We start from the raw sequence: 19,177 nt of genomic DNA, 5'->3' as shown, positions 1-19,177 counted from the left end.
AACAAAAATGTTCTTTTTGCTTTAGTTAAAATAGTTTTTCTTTTGAGCTATGTGGTTTTGTTAGTCATACATCACCAAAACAAATAAATAAAAATAAACACCATGACAACCAAGCTCACTGAAAAGGACAGATGAATGTAGACTGGAAGTTTAATATAACTTAATGTTCATTCATGAGAGACTCAACAATTTTAGATTTATTACCGTTATTAAATAAATAACGATTTTTTTTTCAACTGAAGGTAAGGATTCAAACATATCCGAGCTATCATCGCTCTTAGCTACTTTTGTTGTATAATCTTGAAGCAAACTAAATAGCCTGGTCAGTGGCATTTTAAAATTACACGGTAGAATTTCTTGAATCGGCAAACAACGGCAATATAGCTCCTATGCAGCTGCAATTTCTATTTCCTTTTCTAGCTACATTGGAAACCATTCACATTGGATTTTGTCGGCGGTACTTGAACCAATACCATTGCTGCTTATTCTGCCACATTGAAAAGGCGGTTCCTATCTCAAAGTATTATTGTAATAATTGAAGCAACAATTTGTAACACTTAAGAATACATAATGTAAAATTTCATGCTCCAAAATGCAAAACTTGAAGCAACGAACTAGAAACATTTGCAGCTATAGCGTTTAAACGCTGTGAGGTGTCTCCCGTCACACCAGCCGATATCCTTTATATATATTTTTGCAGCTTCAAAATATCAGTTAAACATCAGGTGTATTATAGCCTCAATCGTAGCTAATTTATAGCGCATTGTATCGATGGTTGATTTTTGGTCACAAACCTCGATGAATAATCCCAAACCCTACATTTCAATATCAAAATGTTAATTATATCTGTTTCGTTAGTTTCCGAATCCAAAATCTGATACCTGGATCAAAATTCTCAAGTAAGTAAAAGTGTATCTGTCCCAATTCAGTTACAAGCTCGTTTCTACCCATTTCCCTTGCATAGACTATATTTGTTGCAAATTATTTAGAACCCAAATCATCTTGAAAACTTGGAAATAAAAATTTTATAACTAAAAGTCAGAATGTCATTTTACCTTTTCAGCAACGGGCTCGTTTCCCCCAATTGGTCTAGCATAAACTAAATCTGCAGCTGACTGGTATGTGTCTGAATCCTGGAAGCTTCTAGAAAAGAGATTTCGGCCTCCCGTGGCTTCTAGACCTGAGCCTAATGGCTCTGAGCAATCCGGCATAAACTGCTTACATACTTCATAGCCGGCTTCTGGGCCATCAATAAATAAAAGCTGCTGTATGTCTCCCTAAAAAGGTATGAATAATTGTCAAATTAATACAAAATAATTTATATATGGAATATGAAGTTCTTAGTAAGGGTTTATATTCATTTAAAACAATAGACCTTAGCCTAAAGTGGAATGTGACTGTCTAGACCCCTAAACAGGAGGTAAAGTCTTGCCATATCTTTTTAATGTTCGATTTTATTTTTTTCCAATCTATATTATTCCAGCGTGTTTCATCGGGTTTATCGTACACCGCCCTTTATGTTACCGCTTATCAAACAGTATATTACCGTTTTATCGGATTTGCGATATATTACTACAACTAATATCAACTTCTAAAAACTAATAAAACTTGTTAAATCAAGCATTATTCTAAGAATTCTATTATTTTCCAATCAGAGGCAACGCTATAGAGTTGCATATAGTAAACGCCAGAGGGCTTCAATGTTTTATTATTTATTTTTTTCCCAGAGGCACTTCATATAGAAAGGGGTAGTCGTATAAATTTTGGAGGGGGCTCAATCAATTGAAAATCGGAGGTTCTAGTGCCCTTCTTAAGAGTCAAAAGTAATCGGAGGGCAACTACCCGCCCCATGCCTTCTTTTCCTTAAATGCATCTGATCAAAATTTCCGATAGCCATTTCGCTAAAACATTGTCCAAATATCATATAACAGTGCCTCTGGGACAAACAAAACCTCCCAGAGCCCAGAGACAAGGATTGTAAGTTATGGCCCGAGGACATAAAATTTTTATGGAACGGCTGGTCGTATAAACATTGAATAAAGCTCAATTGATTGGAAATTGAAAGTTCTAGTGCTCTTTTTAAGAGTCAAAAGTAATCTGAGGGAAAATATCCCCGCTCCACACTTTCTTTTCCCCTACTCCACCCGATCGAAGTTTGGGATAGCCAATTTGTTCAAAATAGTTCAATTATCATATAATAAGGCGTCCAGAGAAGATAAAGCCTCCCAAAGCCCGGATCAAGGGTCGTAAGTTATTCCCTGGTGGCATATACGGTATTCATGGAAGGGGTGGTCGCATATACTTTAGAGGAGGCTGATTTAATTGGAAATTCTAAGCTCTAGTTCCCTTTTTAAGAGTCTAAAGTGATCAAAGGGCAAGTAGCCCTCACCCCCCCACCACAACTTCTTTTCCTCGAATTTTTGACCATTTTCATTTCATAACACTTTAAAACACTTTTCACTATATTTACATAAATAAAAGAAAAAATTAAACATATAATACCATTTGTTTTTTTAATACATCACATTTCAACACACTCTACTCTCGCTGGGCCTTGCGTTGTTAGGTAGCTACAATAATCCTAAAAAACAATTCCCAAAAATCAAACTACTCATGACAGCACAACCTATATTTGCCGAGTTGAGCTGTGTTGAACTTTCAAGCGTAATTTTTATTTTTGGTGTCATGATTGAAACTATAATTTTAAGTCGTAAGTTTTTGAAGTTATGGTTTAGGTTTCTTTATTTACCAACAGGAAAATAATTCTTGTTATTTACAAGACTGATTCTTGTTATTCTAGTAAGACTGAAGAGTAATGACCTTCATATATTCCTTACTTTTTAATATACACCAACGATTCCCAACGTGGGGCACAGGCACCACCGGCTGACTGTACTCTGGAATCCTAATTTTGAAAAAGAGAAACATTTATCATGTGAATGACGTCATATTTATACACATATATATATATATATATATATATATATATATATATATATATATATATATATATATATATATATATATATATATATATATATATATATATATATATATATATATATATATATATATATATATATATATATATATATATATATATATATATATATATATATATATATATATATATATAAATTCAAAACTGGCTAAACTCTGGCTAAATTCAAAACTGTTTAATTTTATTTACGAACGTTTTTATTAGTAATAAATATAGGTAACTTACGAACTAACTTACGTAATGATTTTCTATTTTCGTGTATTTTTATTACGTATATTAGGGGGGTTCACCCCCCTAGTCAATACCTCGCTCTTTACGCTAAAGTTCGATTTTTTTTCCAATTCTTTAAGAATGACCCCTTAATCACAAAGGCCGTTAATTAGAATAGATATATCTTATTAAAGTACTAAAAAAAAAACTTGAGCGTAAAGAGCGAGGTATTGAATAGGGGGCCAACCCAATCATATATAATAGTTTCTGTACGTTTTAAGTTTTGATGTTGAAAAGTTTTCAGTTGAAAACTTGTTTTTTTATTTAATTTATGATCGTTTTTTTAAATAATGCTAGGAAATCCGGCGCCCCTTCATAGCAATGCACCTTCCCCATGAAAACTTCCTCCTTGGAAAGATCCTCTCTCGTAACCCCCGATCCCCTCCCACTACCAGAAAAATTACCCCTGAAAACGTCTGTATATCTCCCAATAAACAATACTATATGTAACCACCGGCTGACTGTACTCTGGAATCTTAATTTTGAAAAAAGAAACATTTTTCATGGGAATGACGTCATATTTATACATATATATATATATATATATATATATATATATATATATATATATATATATATATATATATATATATATATATATATATATATATATATATATATATATATATATATATATATATATATATATGAAAATGGTCAAAAATTCGATCAGACCATTTTCTTCAAAACTGTCCAAAGATCGTATAACACTGCCTCCGGGTTGGACACAACGCCCCAGAACCCCAGGGCAAGGGTTGTAAGTTATAACCCAAGGTGGTACTTGTATGATATTAAATAAAAAAAAACAAGTTTTTTAAACTGAAAGTAAGGAGCGACATTAAAACTTAAAACGAACAGAAATTATTCCGTATATGAAAGGGACTGTCCCCTGTACAACGCCTCGCTCTTTACGCTAAATTTTGACTCTGTAACAAAAATTTAATATTTAAAAAAATAAACAACTTTCGCTTCCAGAGCAACGCTTTGAGGCGGGGACAGCCCCTTTTATATAGGGAATAATTTCTGTTCGTTTTAAGTTTTAATGTTGCTCCTTACTTTCAGTTTAAAAAACTTGTTTTTTTTTATTTAATTTCTGATCGTTTTTTAGTTAATGCAGCTTTTATTTTGGCTCGCTGTCATTGAAAAAGTAAACAAAATTTGCATAAAAATTTTACTTTTCTTTTGCTAAATGGCTGTCTCTAAATTTGGTTCTGACGTAATTTACAAATTAACTTACGTAACGAACTTCTATATTCGTATATTTTTCTTCTGGCAAAAAATACAAAGTTGCAGATTTTTGCAGATATGAGCTTGAAACCTATTTAATAGGGTTTTTTGATACGCTGAATCAGACGGTGTGATTTTTATTAAAATTCTTTCACTTGTAGGGGATGTTTCCCCCCTCTTTAAAAAATCGAGTAAATTTTCTCAGGCTCGTAGCCTTTGATGAGTAATACTAAACTTAATAAAATTTATATATTTAGAATCAGCATTATAAACACATTCTTTTGATACATTTATTGACATCAAAATTCCGTTTTTAAAAGTTTCGATTACTATTGAGCCGTATCGCTTGTTTTTTTATTTTTTTTTTTATTACGTATATGTTATTACGTATATGAGGGGGTTCACCCCTTATTCAATACCACGCTCTTTAAGTTAAAAGTTAAAAAAAAATTTGATTCACAAACCCCTGAATCACAAAGGCCGTTTAATTAGAATAGATAGCTCTTTTGAAAGCACTAAAAAAAAACTGTAGCGTAAAGAGCGAGGTATTGACTTGGGGGGAGAACCCCCTCACATACGTTATAATTTCTGTTCGTTTTAAGTTCTAATATTCCTTCTTACATTTCAGTTGAAAAAACTTGTTTTTTTTTATTTAACTTCTGATCGTTTTTTAAATAATGCTTGGAAATCCGGCGCCCCCTTCATAGAAATGTCCCTTACCCCAAACAAACATCCTCCACGTACATATAATCCATATTACCCCCTCCTCTAGCCCCCCCCCCCCTCCAGAAAAAATCATTCCTTAAAATGGTTGTATACTTCCCAATAACCAATAAATAATGCTGGCAAGTCCGGTGCCCCCTTCATGGCAATTTCCCTTCCCCCATGAAAAAGTCCTTCAGGAACAGAGCCTCCAACATCCCCACCGACCCACCCGTCCCGCCCACGACTAGAAAAAAAACCTCCTGAAAACATATGTATACTTCCCAATAAACAATACGATATGTTAACATTGGGTAAAGTTCATAACATTTAGCCCTCCCTCTGGGAACTTCGGGGGATTTAGTCATCCTAAAAGACATATTTATGATATTTTCGACCATGCTGAACAAAATGGCTATCTCAAAATTTTGATCGGGTGACTTTGGGAAAAAATGAGCGTGGAAGGGGGCCTAGTTGCCCTCCATTTTTTTTGGTCACTTAAAAAGGGAACTATAACTTTTATTTTCCGTTCCATTGAGCCCTCTCGCAATATTCTAGGACTACTGGGGCAATACAAATAACCCTGGGGAAAAAAATAAAATAAACACGCATCCATCATCTTTCTTCTGGTAAAAAATGTACAATTCCACATTTTTGTTGATAGGTGCTTTAAAAATCTACAGTAGGGTTCTCGGATACTCTGAATACGATGGTATGATTTTCATTACCGTTCTTCATCTTTTAGGTGGTCTTTCCCCCTTGTTTTGAAAATCAGCCAAATTTTCTCAGGCGCGTTCTTTTGATGGGTAGCACTAAACTTGATGAAATTTATATATTTGAAATCAGAATTGAAATTTGATTCTTTTGATATATCTATTGGAATCAAAAACCCGTTTTCTAGAGTTTCGGTTACCATTGAGCTGGGTCGCTCCTTACTAACAGTTCTTTACCACGAAGTGTTTGAAACCCCCTATCGCTCAAGTTGTTCATTCATTGACACATTATAGAACCGTTTTTTTCGTTAGTTTCTTTATGCTTAGCGTGAGACAAGACAAAGAGAAGTGACAGAATAGATTGAAAATATATAATTTGGGCTATATATTTGCAGAGTAGGGAGGGGGTTAAAGTAGTTGGACAGCGTGAAGTTCAGTCTATTCATTCAAATAGAAACAAAGATTTCCTATATTATACTTTTGTTTTAGAGGATACTTTTGTCTTAAACAATGTACTATAATTCCATTTGTTTTTGTTTCTGACCAAATTTCTTAAGCCATTTCTGTTTTTCGTCAAGCAGATGTAAGCAAAGGAAACCGAATAACCTTGCCTTTTATTAAATAAAAAGTTATTTTAAACTGAAAGTAAGGAGTGACATTAAAACTTAAAACGAACAGAGATTATTCCGTATATGAAAGGGGCTGTCCCCCCTCAATGCCTCGCTCTTTTCGCTAAAGTTTGACTCTTTCTCACAGCTCTATTTTGTAAAACAGTAAAACATTTTAGCAAGAGCGAGGTGTCGTGGAAGGGGCAGCCCCTTTCATATACGGAATAATTTCTGTTCGTTTTAAGTTTTAATCTCACTCCTTACTTTCAGTTGAAAAAAACTTTTTTTTTTAGTTTTTGAACGTTTTTAAATTAATTCAGGTTTTGATTTTGTCTCACCGCAAATGAATAATTAAAATGAATTTTGCATATTAATTTTACTTTTTTCTGGCTAAATTCAAAACTGTTTAATTTTATTTACGAACGTTTTTATTAGTAATAAATATAGGTAACTTACGAACTAACTTACGTAACGAACTTCTATTTTCGTGTATTTTTATTACGTATATTAGGGGGGTTCGAACCCCCTAGTCAATACCTCGCTCTTTACACTAAAGTTCAATTTTTTTTCCAATTCTTTAAGAATGACCTCTTAATCAGAAAGGCTGTTAATTAGAATAAATAACTCTTATGAAAATACTAAAAAAAAAGACTTGAGTGTAAAGAGCGAGGTATTGAATAGGGGGCCAACCCAATCATATATAATAGTTTCTGTTCGTTTTAAGTTTTGATGTTGAAAAGTTTTCAGTTGAAAACTTGTTTTTCTTATTTAATTTCTGATCGTTTTTTTAAATAATGCTGGGAAATCTGGCGCCCCCTTCATTGCAATGCACCTTCCCCCATGAAAACTTCCTCCATGAAAAGATCCTCTCACGTAACCCCCGATCCCCTCCCACTACCAGAAAAATTCCCTCTGAAAACGTCTGTATACTTCCCAATAACCAATACTATATGTAAACATTGGGCAAAGTTCACAACTTGTAGACCTTCCCCGGGGACTGTGGGGGATTAAGTCATCCTCAAAGACATAGTTACTATATTTTTCGACCATGCTGAACAAAATGGCTATCTCCAAATTTTGATCGGGTGACTTTGGTAAAAAATGAGTGTGGCAGGGGGCCTAGCTGTACTCCATTTTTTTGGTCACTTAAAATGGGTACTAGAACTTTTAATTTACGTTCAAATTATTCCTTCCGCGATATTCTAGGACAACTGAGTCAATACGATCACCCCTGAAAAAAAACAACAACAAATACAAAAACACTCATCCGTGATCTTTCTTCTGGCAAAAAACACAAAAATTCCACATTTTTCAGAAAGGAGCTTGAAACTTCTATAGTAGGGTTCTGGGATACGCTGAACCTGATGGTGTGATTTTCATTAAATTCTATGATTTTTATGGGGTTTCCCCTTTTTTTCGAAAATAAGGCAACTTTTCTCAGGCACGTAACTTTTGATGGGTAAGACTAAACTTGATGAAACTTATATATATGAAATCAAAATTAAAATCTGATTCTTTTGATGTATCTATTGGTTTCAAAACTCCGTTTTTTAGAGTTTTGGTTACTATTGAGCTGGGTCGCTCCTTACTTAATAGTTTGTTACCACGAACTGTTTGATTGTGGAATCACATGAAGACTTATAACCGAAAGACTGAAAGCTTATTTTCTTATTTATTTTATTCCGAATATGCCTTTTATTTCCGAATAACCTGTTATTTTATTTTTCTTTTGTTGCTTTATCAAATTTTGAACAATAAAAGGAAAACAAAGCCTGTTTGATTCTTTTTTTTATAAGACTTTATGCCACTAAAAAGTATCAAAAACTTTTGAGTCGCTAAATTTTACAATTAAAGAAAAAGAATGGAGTGAAAGATAAGTATATGTGTAAAGATATAGTTTAGCTTAGCCTTGTTGTATTTCTAAGAATAATTAAAATATAAATTTAAGAGTTCATTCTATTGAAGGCTGATTTATTATTAAACTTTATCATAAACATACACGTGAAATAGATCGTTTTTTAGGCTACTTTAAAAAAATCTGATAATTTTGAAATCTGTAAAAGCTTCATCTGTAAAGTGTCCTCATGAAATAAAACAAGGACAAATTATAGAAAATAATACGAAATGGGAAAAGTTACAAGATTTCTAGAAACCAAGCTCCAAGTAATGAAAAGTTACTGGCAAAATATAATCCATTACTGAGAGAATGCTGAGAAAAATGCATACGCGTTTAATCATAGGCAGCGTAATAGCACTGCCTAAGTAAAGAGCGATATGGGCACAATGTATTATTTGGTGGCCGGCGTTTACCCCCCCCCCCCAGCGATTACCCCCTCCCCTGGAAAACACCCCCTGGGAATCACCCCCCGTGAAAAACACCCCCCCCCAGAAATAATACCCCCCCCCCCCCAAGAAAAAAAACCGCGGAAAATACCCCCCGGAAAATACCCCTCACCTGGTAAACACCCCCCGTAAAATATCCCCCCGTGGAAAATAAGGCTGTCCAAAATTGTCTCGCGCTAAGCTGCATGCAAATTGTGTTTGGTACAATTATTCTGCATATTAGATAGATAGATAAATAAGCGTATTTTAAAGCCAAATATACGGCCATGAACACAGTGTAATAACATAAATGAAAGGCATAAATAACATAAACTTTGATCAGCGATCATCATAAAACACTTAAATGAAACACTACATTAACATAATAATACTATTTGATATTTAGAAAAACGGTCATTGGAAAAAAAAAGAAGGTTTAAGGAGATTTGGCTATCCTTTGAAAGGATAGTTGGCTTTGAGAACCAACAAATTCTAAATTGTTTAAGTTTTTACGGACAAAAGTGTTTTCAAATTCTACAGGTTTGTTTTTCTTATCTTCCAAGTGTAAAACTACCAGAAATCACCATTAACAAATAAATGAAACCCAAAACTAACAGAAATTATAATAGATAGCGTAGACAAGCTCAAATCGAGCAAAAAGTAAAATGAGTATGGCTGACAACACCCATGTCTTCCTCAGACCAGAAAAAAATTTGCACTTTACTTAAAAAAACCGTGTATTGTCGGTTTGATATAAATATTGTGATATCTATTCCTTATAGTCTTAACACTTCTTTATTTGTTAAAGTCAAACAAGTGAAATAAGTGAAAAAAATTAAAATGTTTTTTGTTTTCAGTAAAGTGCAAATCATGTTCTGGTATTGAGGAGGTGTGGGGGTTGTCAGCCCTACTTTAAATATGCAAATCTGTAGCCCAAATTTATTTCTAAAGTGACGAAGAAACTAACAAAGAACAAGTGTGTTCTCGAATTTTACACAGCGTAAACTTGAGCGAGATACAATACACAAGTTCCAAAATTCCATCCCTTTACAGAAATTAAAAAAAGATAAAACTCAAATAAAATTCACACATTTGTAAAGCCTTATTTTCCACGGAGGAGGGGGGTTCCAGTTGGGGGTGTATTTTCAGCGGGGGGGGGCGTATTTTCAGGGGAATATATAAATTTCCATTTATTTTTTTTTCATTTTTTACAAAAATGAATAAACACCATACAGAGATTAAATTAAAAAAATACTTTTAATCAATAAAAGTAAAGACTGAAAATATGTCTAAAGTAGATTCGTTTTACAAACTCTAAAATGTATTTCATAGAAAACAATATGTATTGTGAACAGTTTAGTTTATTTTTATGTCTGTGTCTAGGATTATTTTTGAGGGAGAGGCTATGATTTTTAAAAGGGGTATCAACAAAAAAAAAAACTTTACGAAACCCATCAAAATCAATTTATAAGCATTTTTTAGTTTTTTTTATGAATAGAACTGAACATTTAAGCGGAGGGTGAGGGGGGGGGGTGAAGGACAGTAATGCCCATCATTCTGGACGAATTTTTTGGGTGTTTTGTTTGATGGGGGGGTACAAAAGCTGGAAAAAACGCATCAGATTTAGATTATTTGAATTTTGGATCCTTTTTAAGAGGATAATTCAAACTTTAGGCGAGAGGGAGCAGGGGTGAGCTAAAGCCAGGTAAGCCCTTTACTCTGGATACGACTTTGAGTTTTATTTGACAAAAAGTCCATTTTTATTTCTCTGTCACTTTGAAATTGCTTAAAATATATACTTTTAGTAAAGCACGAATGATATTCTCACTGTAATTGGACTGTAAGGGAGAAGACTTCCCCTTTCATATATCTAGTAAAAACATTTTAAACAAGTAAAAGCAAAATGAAAACATTTTTGTTTTCAGTAAAGCAAAAATTATGTTCTGGTCTTGAGAAGGCATGGGGGTTGTCAGCTTTACTCATGTTAATTTTGCTCATTTTAAGTTTGACTCGGTTATTTATTATAATTTTTGTTCGTGTTTAGTTCCATTTATTTATTAATGGTGATTTGTGCTGATTTTACACTTGGAAGACGACTCCCTGGTTCAGTTTGTCTTGTAATTTTTGTTTGTATTTAGTTTTATTTGACTATTAGTTTTATTTTTGCGTAGAATATAAGTTAATTATAGGTTTCATTTTTATTAATTTGTTTCTATTAACTTTTTTGCTTATTAATCATTATAATGTCTGTTATTTTTTTAAATCTGCTCCCCCTAAAGAATTGAATATAGCAGTCATTACCAAACAATTTTTTTGATTTTTGCATTAATTTTTTTTTGTAAAAGAATATAACTCGGACCATCTAAATTCTGAAGTTAGTCAAGTGGTTGCATGCTAAATTCCAAAAAAAATAAAAAATCAAACTAGACAGATTTTTTTTTCAATGGCGTATGAAAGGATAATTGCAGAAAGATTGACTGTTTGACGCATGAGTAAACTTTCAAGATATGAATACAGAAAATTAATTGTTTTTGACAATATGAACTAAAAAAAAATTCAGATTTAATCTATAATTTTAGGTGCAAAAATTAAGTGCGTGAAGGCTAACGTGAAACTTACAGAAAAATATCTCTCGTCGGCTAGTTGATGGCTAATCAAAATGATGCCTGATCTGTTGATCCTGTCTCCTCCTTTTCTGTACAAAGGTTTGGTCGTCTGTTGCTCGCAATCCTTGATGAATGTGACGGAGTTACCCTTGATTTATATACCCAGACGATGCCATCTACAAAAGAACAGAATTGAAATACCAAGTTTTATAGTAAATAATTAATTATAAATAGTAATAATAAATAGTAAATAATAAATAGTAATAGAACCAAGCCTCAGTTGTAATTGCACTAGCCAGATAAGAAAGATATGTATCAGGAATTTAATCTTTATACCTGGAGCCTCTTTTCTCAATCCTCGTTCTTCAAGGTTTGTAAGATTTACTCGTATAATTTGCCACCTTTGTGGTCGCCATCTAACAGTAAAAAAAAGCCCCAAAGAATAACTTACAAAAATAACAAAAATGAACACACTAACTCATAGACTAAGTTTACCCAGTAAGGGTAGGTTTGAAGTATTGAAAGGTAGGTAGTGAAGGGAATACCCACGTCGCCTGAAATCTTTTAGATTTTTAACTATTTTTTTACTATTTAATTAACGATTTCCATATAATTCGTCTTTTTCAGTGAATATGTGAAGTTTTTCCTTCTTGAAGGCACTCTCTCACTACTGAAATAACATCTTGCATGCAAGCCAACACTTAGAATAGAATAATAGTGTAAATACATATTTAGAATGTGAAAATGTTCTAATGTAATTTCTATTTCATTTTGAGTAACACGAGTATAAACAAAAGATAGCGGCTGAGCAAAATTATACTTTAATTTCCTGTCCCACCTCAAAATAGTTCATGTGCTCATAGAAATTTTCTCCAGCGGAATTATAATGTTTTTTCCTTTTTCAATGCTTGAAATGAAAAGAGAAAAAAACTATAAGACCGCAAAACTACGTAAATACAAGACAATAAACAAAAAATGGTATAGGCCTTATCAACAGCGAAATACTGCAAATTTCGCCCATTAGAGTCCATTTATTATTGCTAACTGAATAACGAGTGTTTTTCAATGAAAGTAGAGTAAAATTAAAACTTTAAACGAACACAACGGACTTAAAACTCAAAACACGAAAATTATTCCGATATGAGAAGACCTCCCAGTCATCAGCTCCCTCTCTATCTACGCTAAAATTTTACAGTGCTTTAATACTATTGCTTATCACGCTTACCAGCATTAATTAAAAAATGTTTTTTGAATTTGTAAGAAGCCTATTATTCTAATTAAAAGATCCATGTATATCAGGAGTCATTCTTAAAGGAACAAAAACTCAAACTTTCGCGTAAAGAGCGACTGAGAGGTACTGAGGAGGGAGAGATCCCCTCCTATACGTAATCATTTCTGTTGGTTGTGAGTTTTAATGGTGCCCCGTACTTTTGATTTAAAAAACTTGTTTTTTTAATTCAATTCCAGTTTAAATACATTTGAGTTTTAGTATGCCTTAAAGAATTGGAAAAATAAGTCAAACTCCAACGTAGTGGGTTGAGGGAGGGGAAGCCCCTCGGATATACTGAACAATTTGAGTTTGTTTTGAGATTTAATGTAGCCTTTTGCTTCCGTGAGAGAAAACTTGTATTCTTTTTCATTTCCTCTTAGTATTGCCTGGGAAATTCTAAATAATAGGAGGGTTACCGCCTTAAAATCCGACTCTTTAAATCAAAATTTTACTTTTTCACAGTAAAGCTTTAACAGAAAAAGCTCATTTGGCGTGTTTGCTTTTCGAATAAGAGTTCAGCTATCCAAAATTAACAATCATCTCTGCGACATGAGGAAGGCTTTGCCACCCCTAAGACCTTACGGTGGTCGGCATTTACCTCCCCCCGGCGATTACCCCCTGAACCCCCCCCCCCCGCAGCGGAAAATACCCCCCATGGAAAATATCCCCCCAGAAAATACCACCCCCTCCCCCGCGGAAAATACCCCCCGTGGAAAACGAGGCTTTCCAAATTTGAGAATTTTATTTCCGTAGGGGGAAGGGATTTTGGTACTTGTGTATTATGCGCCACTCACTCAAGTTTAGGCTGTGTAAAATTTGAGAACTCACCAGTTTTTTCGTTAGTGTCTTCTTTACTTTAGAAATAAATTTGGGCTATAGATTTGTATTTTAGGGTGAGGGGGAGGGGTAAAGTATAGTGGGTCTGCATGCAAAATGTATTTGGTACAATTATTCTACATATTAGATACATGGATAGAGAAGTTTATTTTAAAGAAAAATATAAGGCAATGAAAATATTAAAATAAAATAAACTTTTATGAGTTATCATCATAAAAAACTTAAATTAAACACTACATTAACCTAATAATATTAGGCTTACTGAATGCTTAAAAAAACGACAATTAAAATAAAAACACTTAAAACTCGGAAAAAACTTAAATGAAACATTACATTTACATTATACTGGGAATTTTTTTTCTTTAGTTAACAAAATTTCCAGATACCTCGCTATTCTTCTGTAATTGTTTAGTGGCTATATACCTAGAAAGAATTATTTTCTGGCTTCAAACGGTCCAAATACTTTACTCCCCCGGTAAATACCTCCCTGTTGGAAAAGACGGCTTTCCAAATTTGAGAATTTTATTTGAGTTTTATTTTTTCAATTTCCGTAGGGGAAAGGAGTTTTGGTACTTTTGCATGATGGGCATCTCACTCAAGTTTACGCTGTGTAAAACTCGAGAACAAAACCGGTGTCTTCGTTAGTTTTTTTTCAGCTTAGCGCGAGACAAGACAAAGACAAGTTACAGAATATATGGGAAATATATAATTTGTGCTATATATTTGCACATAAGGGGGGGGGGGGGGGGTAAAATATTTGGACAGTTTGAAGACAGAAAAAAATTCTTTCTAGGTATTACCACTAGAATATAAGACTGCACCCCTTTTTGGGAAAGTGTAATTCTTAGTTCTACAATTGCACAAACTTTCATATGTTAAAAGTTTTTTATGAGCAGCTTTGAAACATTTTGTACATTTAAAATCAGCATAAAGAGTAAATATCTAATATGAAGCGGGAGCCTGAAACATTATATATGATTTATAGGGTCATCATTTCCAAGGTTCTCAACAAGGCCATAGCCAGGGGATGCTGGTTTTGACCCCACCCCCTCCACCAAAACTCGGAGAAACGCAACAAAAATGCATATGAAACAAATTGCTGATGCGCTTTTTAAAATTTTTCGTAAACCCATCCAGAAAACAACCCCATCCTCAAATGAAATCCTGGATACGTCATTGGTTATCAGTGTGACTTTTTTTTTTACACTGACGACATTACGGGATCAACACCTTTAAAAAAGGGATATATTAATCAACGTGCACAAATAGTAAAACCATAAATATTACTATTTAAGTTTCAGTGAAAATAACACTCTTTGTGGCAATTTTCCTCTCCCCCGACCAATTTATTGGTTACGCCCGCGATTTCTGGTGGTTCTCGTTCCATTTCAAAGTGGATAAAAACGAATCGCCTTGTAATAATAGCCTTCACCCTCTTATCAAATTCTCCGACGGCGCTAATGATGCCCCTCATCTCTCCAACACCCCTCCTTCGTAAGAGCTGATGTACAATTACGCATCATTGCAAATAACTTCAGGATAGAAAAACTGAATGCACTTAGTTAAATGAAACTTTAAGATAGTTTTCTAACTTCAGGATACAAAAACTGAATGCACTTAGTCAAGTAAAACTTTAATATATAGTTTGCCTATACTTTTAAAACAATTGACCGAAGTTTTTCAATTAATATCAATTCTGTTATCTTTGAAGTGTAATTGTAGTTTTATGCAAAAAAAAAGAAAAATAAATGGCAGAAAATGCCACTTTGCTAAGGTACAATCGTCTTAGCTTCTTGAAAAGGAACTAGACCATACAATTTTTGTTCAAATCAGCCTTTTCCCGATTTTCTAGGATTACTGGTTTGATGCAGTCATCTCTTGGGAAAAAAAACAGACACGCGTCCGTGATTTTCTTTAAAAAAAAAGCAAAATTCCACATTTCTCTAGATTAGAGCTTGAAACCCGTGTAATAAGGTTCTCTATTGTAGTTTTATGCAAAAAAAAGAAAAATAAATGGCGGAAAATGCCACTTTGCTAAGATACAATTGTCTTAGCTGCTTGAAAAGGCACTAGACCATACAATTTTTGTTCAAATCAGCCTTTTCCCGATTTTCTAGGACTACTGGTTTGATGCAATCATCTCTTGAAAAAAAAAAAACAAAAAGACACGCGTCCGTGATTTTCTTTTTAAAAAAAGCAAAATTCCACATTTCTCTAGATTAGAGCTTGAAACCCGTGTAATAAGGTTCTCTGATACGCTGAAATTAATGGTACAGTTTTCATCAAAATAACCTGCCCTTTTAATGATATTTTCTCCCTTTTTGAAAACGTTGCAAATTTTCTAGAACCCGTAGCTTCTGATTGCTTTAAACTTCACTGTGCGAAGCCTTAAACCTGCTGAATATTATGTATTTGGAATCAAACAGTTCCTGGTAAGGAGGTAAAAAATATCTTGGTTGAAGCAGTTTGAAAAAGTTTAGTGATTAAGAACTGTTTAATAGTCAGTGACACAAAAAAAAAGCATTTTCGATTACAAGTAATGCATCAAAATAATCTGCCTTTTAAGCTAATTCCAAATATGTAAGAATCGCTAAGTCTTAAGATCTTCATCAAAAGCTACGAGTCTGAGAAAATGTATCTGACTTTGAAAGCGGATACCCCCTCCTACCCCCCGCCCCCTCCATAAGGGCATCCATCCATCGATAACCACTGTTTCGAATCACTTTTTCCCAACATTCCCCAGTTTATCTTGCTACTAAGCTATGAAATTCTCTCTTTTCCCATATTATTTAAATTTGCTTATAGGTTTTTTAAACTGGAGTAAGAATTCCGCATTTTGATCTTTTTTTGTATTTTTGATTTTTGTTCGTAAGTTTTGTCACTTTTCTGTTATATGTTGATGTATTGATCTATTTTATATTAGGTGTTTTTTTCTGCATTTGCAATTTTGTTGTAGTGATTAAGCCCCCTAAAATCTCAGCCTTTGGGGCTGCAATATCCACCCTATATGTTTTCTCTTCTGTTTTACTCTTGTTTGAATATCGTTGCATTAGAATTAGAGTTTATAGTATTAAATAAATGAAATGAAATGAAGTCACTCTAACTTAAACTACCCTATTAAAATTGGCATATCAGAAAACCCTCACCAAGCTCATCGGACTCACCAAGAGGATGTGAAAACTTCTGTTTCACACGTACTTTTTTTTATGTAATTTATAAGAGCTGTCTCAAATTTTAGGCTGACTAGCTAATTGTAAAAAATACAGTTGGAATTTAAATGCAAATTGGCTTATAAATTCATTCGGGATGGTTAAAACTTTTGGAAAAACCCTTTTCGACAAAAAAGTTTCATATATTTTTGAATTCACAATATTTCTCCATCCATGGTCTGCATAGCTTTTGTTCTTCCAGGTAAAGTGGTGGGTATAAACCTCCCTCCAGTGCTATGAAAAAGATAATATATGAGAGATTATCATAGTCTACGTACTAATGTAAAATTGCAAAGCCAGATGCATCTCCATCAGGGCTGATCAAAGGGAGGGGGTTTAACCAGGGCAAGCTAATTGGGGTGCCGTGACAAGCTTCTATGGGTACCGTGTTTAGAGTCGCAGCCAGGGCAGAATTTTTAGAGTGAATGCGTTAGTCATTGGGTAGCTCAGGTAAAAACAAAATCAAGGGTGGAGGGTGAGAAGATAGTTATTTTCCAGGAGCCTGAAACTTGGAAATACTTCAAGTTGCCAAATTCTCCGCGGGAGGAATTTCGGTGGTTTAGTCTTACGTAATTTGCTTTCTGGAATTAAAGCATTAATGTAATGTTAAGCTTATTTTTGCATCGAAACAAGCCAAGATTTCTGAATACTAAAATTTAAAACCTGTGCTACAAAGAAGGAAAAATGCAATTACAAGGGTGTTTTTTAAAGGGTTGTAGTAGCTGTAATTTGTTCTTAGTTGTTTTCTAAAATAACCATATCTTCCACCAGATTAATAATGCGGATAGGATAAATATTGTTCAATGCTTCCATCTCATATAATTGCATAAAATAACAGCTCAAATCTCCAATTTGGTTGGTCAATCATGGAGTTCAAGCTTGAGAGCCATTCATCGCTCAACTCATCCTTTTACAACAGGAATTCCTTGTCGGCGCTGTAGTCGTGTGTATTTTTTTTTTTTTTTTTTTTTTTTTTTTTTTTTTTTTTTTATCGAGAGATGTGACTCTACTGTGCCTCAGACTTAAAGTATTTTCGGGAATAATCTGAGCTATTCAAGCATTCAGCTTATCCAGACTCATTCATATTAAGGAAAAGTCGTTGATTTTGAATTGAAGGTATCAAGTATTTTGTAGTAGGTTGCATACATAGGTTGCATCAAGACATGGCTAATTGTAGACAGAGAAAAGCCAAGACAGATAGTCCAAATGAATTGAAAGGCAAATGTTTAAATGGCTGGGGCACGGGTAAACAAACACAATCACAAAACACAAATCCAAGACCAAAATAGAATATAAAATAGAAGTCAGAAAGCAAAATATAAAAGTAAAAAATTATGTGATAATTTTGAAAAATTATCATTGTTATTGAGACTATTGCAGATGATTGTTATTTACAAGGTCAATATATGATAATCTTATATTAGATTAATATGATATATTTATATTATTGTAATTATTATGATGTTACAAGTAAGATTATTATTCATACAGAATTAACTCTACTCACATAATAAAATGAAAACAATATAAACAGATAAAAAGAAAATAGGTAGAAATAACCAATGAAAAAAAAGACAATACAAAATTAAAATAATTTAAAAGTGAGCAGGAATGTCTTAGACATGCCTGCTATAATCTATGTCCAGTCTGAAGTCAATCTTAAAATTAAAGTACAGATAATATACATATAATAAAAGTAACATAATCAAAAAGGCAAGAAAGGGATATAATAAGAAAAAAAATTAGAAACAAAAAATTCAAAATAATACAAAAACTAAAGTAAATTAGAACAAAAACGTGAAATAAAATAGATGTCTTAGACATACTTGCCGTCATTTATTTTCACTCCGAAGTCAACTACACCTCCAGATTTAAGAACTTCTCCATCATCATCGACTTCTCTGTATAACAGCTTTAAAGTCTGTCCAATCCGCAGTTCGATTTGCTCTTCCCCTGTTTCGGAATAAATAGAAAAGACCACAGATTCGGAATTTTGTTGTGGCCGAAGCGTAACTATTATACTTAAGTCTTCCGGTACACCATCTGAAAAAGTATGGTAATTCTTAGTTAAGTAATTGATTCGATATTTAGCCTATTATTCTTAAATTATTTACATTTAGTTAAAAATTTTAAAGTTTTCAATAATGAACGAATGATTGTTTAAAACAAGTCATTTACGACTAATCTAAAACTGTTCTATCAAGGCGATAAAGGGTGTACAAAATCATCTAGCAACTTGGAGATAATGGTCAAATATGTATATTTTTTTTTTTTTTTTTTTTTTTTTGTTAATATTATTATGATTTTACCTGTATTACTATTATACTTTTTGGCTTCCATCACAGCAGCTCTATTTTGGCTTATTGATATTTCTCAGGTCTACTTTACAGGCCATGGAACCTCTGCGAGGAT

General features: G+C 33.3%; 2 protein-coding genes across 2 annotated transcripts in view; both read right to left on the bottom strand.

Moving 5' to 3' along the window:
• Positions 1 to 1,278, bottom strand: part of LOC148956984 (uncharacterized) — a 247,290-nt gene extending 246,012 nt beyond the window's left edge. Inside the window, exon 1 of the mRNA XM_089088075.1 lies at positions 1,056 to 1,278. Within this exon, the coding sequence (XP_088944201.1) occupies positions 1,056 to 1,211 (156 nt within the window). The 5' untranslated portion in view covers positions 1,212 to 1,278. The remainder of the gene's footprint in view (positions 1 to 1,055) is intronic.
• Positions 1,279 to 11,448: 10,170 nt separating this feature from the next.
• The window catches only part of LOC148956983 (collagen alpha-1(XI) chain-like), a 120,466-nt gene continuing 112,737 nt past the window's right edge, over positions 11,449 to 19,177 (bottom strand). Inside the window, exons 3-4 of the mRNA XM_089088088.1 lie at positions 18,592 to 18,808; positions 11,449 to 11,625 (exon numbers count right to left, since the gene is read on the bottom strand). Coding sequence (XP_088944214.1) covers positions 11,604 to 11,625; positions 18,592 to 18,808 — 239 coding nt within the window. The 3' untranslated portion in view covers positions 11,449 to 11,603. The remainder of the gene's footprint in view (positions 11,626 to 18,591; positions 18,809 to 19,177) is intronic.

The sequence above is a fragment of the Artemia sp. Qi Xiang Cuo genome, chromosome 1 (assembly GCF_049724085.1).
Source record: "Artemia sp. Qi Xiang Cuo chromosome 1, ASM4972408v1, whole genome shotgun sequence".
In the NCBI taxonomy this organism is placed as follows: Eukaryota; Metazoa; Arthropoda; class Branchiopoda; order Anostraca; family Artemiidae; genus Artemia; species Artemia sp. Qi Xiang Cuo.
The sequence above is the reverse complement of the archived record's forward strand: the minus strand, read 5'-3'. Positions and strand labels throughout refer to the sequence as shown.